The sequence below is a fragment of the Hibiscus syriacus genome, unplaced genomic scaffold (assembly GCF_006381635.1).
Source record: "Hibiscus syriacus cultivar Baekdansim isolate YM2019G1 unplaced genomic scaffold, ASM638163v2 tig00111095_pilon, whole genome shotgun sequence".
NCBI classification, from domain to species: Eukaryota; Viridiplantae; Streptophyta; class Magnoliopsida; order Malvales; family Malvaceae; genus Hibiscus; species Hibiscus syriacus.
The window spans coordinates 2,038,201-2,044,380 of record NW_024062980.1 but is presented as its reverse complement, the minus strand read 5'-3'; the positions used below and the strand labels follow the sequence as shown (position 1 = coordinate 2,044,380).

Genomic DNA, 6,180 nt, shown 5'->3' with positions numbered 1-6,180 from the left:
ACCTAATCTAAAAGTCGATTAATCTAAAGGTCGATGATGACTTCAAATCAAACACCGATTATTTAAATTAAGTTGAATTGATCCCCACTCGACTCTAAAAAAGCTCTAAGGACCATTCTGAAACTAAGGTTGTTTCCCAATAATTAAAAAAAAAAACTTTATTTTTATATTATAAAAACTTAAAAAAATAATTAAGAATGAATAGAAAATTCAAATAACCACATTCTTTTTTTTTTACTTGTAAACCGACCAAATCGAGCATATATTTTAATATCCAAAACCAATTGGTAGGATTAAGGTAAAAGGCATTTAAGGTTATAATGATTTATTAGCATTATGGAAATATCCATTAAAAACCTTCACAATTGTCTCTAGTTTCTAAGTCAAACCTGAAGATATATTACCACTTGGATCTTCGGCCTCAGCCTCCTGGTCCAATGACACATCAACTGAAAATATCAATGGAGAAATATCTTCAGGCTCTTCTGAACCATCATTACCTTCGTCCAGTCGAACACCAGCCAACAATGTCGAAGGACCGTCCATATGTTCCGTAGCATATGAGGCCCCATCGTCATCGTCATCGGATTGTTCCGAGTTCAACCTCAGCATAAGGTCGCGTATGCTTAATGGTTGCACAACTTCAAATTGATGGTCTGGTTTATGCTGCTGATTAAATCGGCCTGGTATCTTAGCCGGACATTTGTAGCATGATTCGCAAAGGTCAAATCCTATTTTCTCCACACAGTCTTTGCATCTGTATCTCTCCCCGATTATCGGCGACATCTGAAACAGAAAAGTACGATATAGGCATTCGTCAAACGGGTTTTTTCTTACTATAGCAATAAACAACCATAAAGCTTGCAATTGCAAAACTGCATACCAACCCATATCTATTCTAGGGGGCATCAAATATGAGAGATTTTCTGAAATGCACCGAACGTAATGAGACTTGGCATGTTACAGCCTATGTTATTTGGCATCTGGTGTTTTAAAATTTTTCGAACCGTGAGCATACTGTTCCAATACATCTTTCTTATATCCCTAAATTCAGGAAATTGTCTTTCAGCCTATACCCTCAGTTTTTTAAGTTCATTTACTATTAGCAAGTGTTATAGAAACTAGTAAAATTTCCTCAATTTTCGGACATTGGTTATTGCTTATTCTTAATTCTTGTAATCCTACTCCAACTTCATGTTGAGATATATAAATAACAAGATTATCAATGTAAGGAATTGAACTTCTTAGTAACAAGTTAAGTCAGTCTATGATAAACAAGTTGATCAACTTTCTTTCATTAAAGGCATATAACAACACTAGAGTCCTAAAAGTGCAACGATACAAGTAAATGACAACTAAACCTAGAATAACTTTTATATTTAAATTGGTAAACATGATACATATCTAGAATGACAAAAAATGAATAATTGTAGATCTCAATCTAAGTGATACGAGCAGTTAAATTATCGAAAACGTAATTAGTGGGGTAGAGAGAGAATTTTTTTTTCCTTTCAAAAAACCAGTTAATAGTAGATGACATTAAATGGTTGTTTCACATCTTCTGATAGCAAAACGAAATTATCACGTCTCATAACAGAGTTGCTCTTTTCATACAACCAATTAAATAAATTAAAGGAATATTATAAGTTTATAATTAATGTTTCTTCCGGAAACCTATTAAGTTAAGCCACCATGCTGTAAATTAATGAATTTTAATTCGAACTTACCCCACAGTAATCACAGCCCACTGCAACATGAACTTTAGGCCCATTTCCGAAAAACGACGATGTGTAGACATCACTAGAAACTGATGTCCCCCTGTTTGTATGTCGCTGAGCTTGTGTTGAACCTAAGCTCAAACAGCAGAAATGAGTTATACCATAAACAATAAAAGCAAGACAAAGAAGCAAAAAGGTCTATGAAGTTCAAGCCATTGCAGCGCATCATTGACATTACAAATATAGATACATGCACGCCTAGTTGTCAGGTTAAGAATGAAAAGGAAAAGGACAACCTTTAGATTTCCTTCCTAAGAAAAATCAAACTATTAAAGAATTTTTCGTGCGTGCGCATATATGCATGTGGATTTGAGAAACAGTCAAGACCGGCACAAGAAGCTACAGCCTGAAGGTGTTAAGTAACTGTATCATTATTGCATTTGCGTGGCATAATAAGCTTAGCTGCAGTTTTGGGGGAATGCACCATGGATTGACCAAAAGACCAATGATGTTCTCATTAAGACATGCATATAAAAATGTGGCTGTATGTGCTGGTGGCTTTTGTAACCCATTAAAGAGGTTGCAATAAAGAACAAGTAAAATGGAAAAACAAAGTAATGGAATAGTTATAGAACACTTTTGGAGAGTTATCATTAGAATCAAGAAAAAGTTGAACACAACTGAGTCAAGTTGACGACTATCATGACTGCACAAGGTAAGTCAAACATCTGGTTTGACGAGCAGGAAAAGTTATAGAATACAGAAAATTTGTATTTCAAATGTGTTTTAGTATCCTTATACTAAATTAAAACTCTTACTCGTGGAAAAAAAAACGAAGCCTACAAGATAAAATACAAATTAAATCCTTAGCCTCTAGTAAGTTAATAGATATTTAAAAAATTCCCACAATTAGCCTCTAGTAAGTTAATAGATATTTAAAAGTTTCCCACAAGAAACTTAAAAAAAGAAAATACAGCTCAAGTTAAATCATTTTGTAAGGCATGACAGAAAAATAAAATGATCAGAGCACCCTAAGGTAACTGATACTGAAAATAAATAATATAAAAATCATAAATGATTCTGAAAGCAGGATACCGACAATTTTGTTCCTCGAGTCTTTCCGAATATTCCTCAGGAAACTGATTCTCCAAGAAATGGTGTAGAATCAAACAAACACCAGGAAATCCATTTGGTTGCAAGCTTTTACATACTTGACATCTAGGCATTTCATCATATGGAATAACAAAACAAGATTCACAATATACTGCACCAAAGAGGCCAAAGCATGTAGTCAACAATAATATTTTCTAATCCTTTGACTTTTGACATAACAGGTTAAACGAAATGGCAACTACCATGACCGCAATTGAGAACAACTGGTCGAACGAGAAGTCTATTGCATGCAGCACAGAGTAAATCTGCAACAGAAACCACCTTTTGATCTTTATGTTCGGAATCATAGCTTAGCAAAGTCTTTCCTTGGTTCGAAGCATCAGAAGAAACTTCAGGTCTCTCTGAAAATGGCACCGGTTTAATTGGTATACCATTTTCATCCTGCATAATTGTTTTTGGTGCATCTCTGAATGAGGATGATTCTGAATCCATATAACCACTTTTTGAATGCCCAACCATTTGAAAATGAGAATGGGTGTTGTTATTCCCCAAAATATCTGACTCCTCACAAAGCTTTGGTTCAAGTAAATTTTGATCAAATTGAAGTGAGAAGTGGCCGGCTGCCTTCTCTTCCTCTGAACAAGGAAAAAACAAAATAAATCATTTTCCATCTGTTGAAGTGGCAAGGCGGGGGAGGGGGGGGAGTCATTGGGAGAAAAAATGCTTCCACGCTTGATAAGAAGAAGAATATCTTAGTCAGGGAGCTTATATCATCTCACTGTGTATTCTATCCTTCCAAATTACCAAAGAGGACTTGGGTTAAAAGTTCCATCATCTTAAGCATTTCCTTGCAGACTATTTCATACTAATTTATCAAAGGAAATTCTGATTTTACAGGAGCAGGTTAGTACAGCATAAAAGTATCCGCAGTATTTACAAGCAAAGTTGAACTCCATCATACCACTATTATTTTGGCTACCGGATAGAAGAGATTAAATCCATATCAAAATAACCACTTTTCTACAATCCGGATATTTAGAAACTTCAGTAGGGCTTTAAGAAAAATGATAATTTTTTTCTAGCGAAAACTTATAATTTATTAACAAATACTTGGCACTTAAAAAAGGAGAAAGAATAAAGATACCTCTCACTTGTCTTTCCCTTCTCTTATAGGCTATAGGATACAACTTCAGGAGCAAAAAGTGAAGCAACTGACAGACGCTTGGGAAATGATTGTATGGGCACCGACAAATGGGGCAATTGGACTCGTGAACATGATTCATTGCATTGTAGACACACCAGAAGCATGACATATGGCCACAGGCTGCAAAAAGATGGAACATAAAGGCAGCTTACAGGTAAATTCACATGTCAAAACTTACAAGCATTGCTGGCTTACCTAATACAACAGGCTTGAAAAGTAGTTCCCTGCACAATAAAATGACCTTTAAAAATGTAACTAAGAGCTTCAATAAACTAATCACTACCAAGCACACCCAAATTGTCATAACTCATAAGTAGTAAACTATAAAAGATTGGTGACTAAATAATCCACTTCTGCTCATTGATAGATATATGATTTTTTCCAATGATAATTCACGAAAAAATGCTTGAAAAAAATGCCCGAAAGCATAACCAAAAGAATGATCTATGTGTTACCATGGCAGTAAACAAAAGAACAAAGCACTAAAGTAAACAAGTTTTTAACTAAATTAATAATACCACATTTTCATTCAAATTTCAAAAGTTCTGAAAAAAAAGTATACTTTCTTCTAGCCACTCGAAAACCATGAAGTTAATGCTAAATACCAAATTTAAAGGGTCCCAAAATCTGTTCGAAACCAATCGAATGCAGAACTCCAGTGGGTAGCCTTTGCCAAGTTTATATCTCTATTGAGATAAACTTCAATAAGAATAAGCTCATTTCTAATTTCCAAAGAACTCATTATTTAGACAAATACACTGAGCTGAGGTCAAAATTACAGCATCCAATTATATCCCCAAGCTTGTCCAAAAAAAGAAATTTTATCTAACACTATCTTAATCCGTCTAAATTTATATAGAAACAAAAAGAGACAAAAAGCAACCTAATAAAATTTCAAAGAAACCAAAACGTAAACGTCTGGAGTCTCAAATCTTAATAACAATTCGGTAATATCGAATCTACGGAATCGCCTCCAATGCCTAACAGACATTCGAAGTAGTCCCTAAAAGTTGCTAAGTGAAAATCCTCCGGATTAAAATCTTCCATGAAAAATTAGAAATAAATAACGTACAGAAGATTATAAACAGGGGAAATTAGGGTTATTGGGAATTTCGAAAAAGAAAAGGAAGAAGAAAACTGACAGGCAAACGCAACACTGGAACTCGTCGAGAAATTCTTCGGAGGGAAGATGAAGGGCGGATTCCTCTTGTTGCTTTTGGTGGTGGGTTTGGTGGTGTTTCAGAGGTTCAATTAGGGTTCCATCGATGTCAGCATCGATTTTCCCCTGTTTTTTCATTTCTGAACCCCAAAGATAGGGAATGAAAGTGAAAAACTTTAAAATGGCCAGAAGGTGGGGCGACAATGAGAGAGAGAGAGAGAGAGAGAGAGAGAGAGGCTTTTCCTTATGAGCTGTCATATTGGCCCCTCTTTCTAATTTAAAATTATATATATTTTAATTAATCACTTGTATATAATATATTGACAGACTAATTTAAGTTGAGTTTTACAGAGACTCATTATAGAGTGATCATCTTAATTTAGTTTGTTTTATATGTAAACGTCAGAACTTAAACTTCTAACATTCTTTAAGAAATCTAATATTTCATCTCACTAGATCAACTGATCGTTAGATTTTATATTTTTTTACATAAACTAAATCATCTCATTGGCTAAGAAATAATTATTATTTTTAAAGATATCTAATTCGAGCACGTTGTCAGTATGATTTTTTTAATGTTTATTATTAACTAATAAAAAATTACTTTTTAATCATATTTTTGTACATAAATGACCTAAAAAACATGAAATTGAATATGTTTAAATGTTTAATATTATCTGAATAATTATTAGTTAATTTAGATAAATTATCAATTAATTTAATAAAATGAAATGACAATTTTTTTAAATAAGATCATAAATTTAAATCTTGAGGTTGTAAATATCTTATTAGTAATTATAAAAAATAAATAATAATGATTAGTTGTAAGATTTTCTTAATTCAATTTAAAACTCAATTAAGTATCTTAAATAGTCAAACCGTGTTCGTCTAACATTTTGATTTTGTAACCATTAAAAAAACATATTTTTATATAATATTTTGGATTATATTCCTCTTTCTATGTCGCTTGGTTCATAAATTATATT

At 33.2% G+C, this 6,180-nt stretch overlaps 1 protein-coding gene across 1 annotated transcript; it reads right to left on the bottom strand.

Annotated features, from left to right (window-relative positions):
• Positions 1 to 328: 328 nt before the first annotated feature.
• Positions 329 to 5,411, bottom strand: LOC120152608 (E3 ubiquitin-protein ligase PRT1-like). The gene is made up of 7 exons (XM_039164806.1): positions 5,178 to 5,411; positions 4,231 to 4,259; positions 3,976 to 4,155; positions 3,074 to 3,466; positions 2,818 to 2,982; positions 1,728 to 1,849; positions 329 to 786 (listed from the first exon to the last, which is right to left on the bottom strand). Exons 1-7 carry the CDS (start codon positions 5,330 to 5,332, stop codon positions 379 to 381), a joined length of 1,452 nt encoding a protein of 483 aa, XP_039020737.1. The 5' UTR covers positions 5,333 to 5,411; the 3' UTR covers positions 329 to 378.
• Between the last annotated feature and the right edge of the window lie 769 nt (positions 5,412 to 6,180).

Coding starts and splice junctions, on each gene's coding strand:
- LOC120152608 (XM_039164806.1), bottom strand. CDS start 5,332: ATGAAAAAACAGGGGAAAATCGATGCTGACATCGATGGAACCCTAATT. Junction 4,260..5,177: donor TTCCAGTGTTGCGTTTGCCT/GTCAGTTTTCTT, acceptor TTTATTGTGCAG/GGAACTACTTTTCAAGCCTG. Junction 1,850..2,817: donor AAGACTCGAGGAACAAAATT/GTCGGTATCCTG, acceptor GTTTGAGCTTAG/GTTCAACACAAGCTCAGCGA.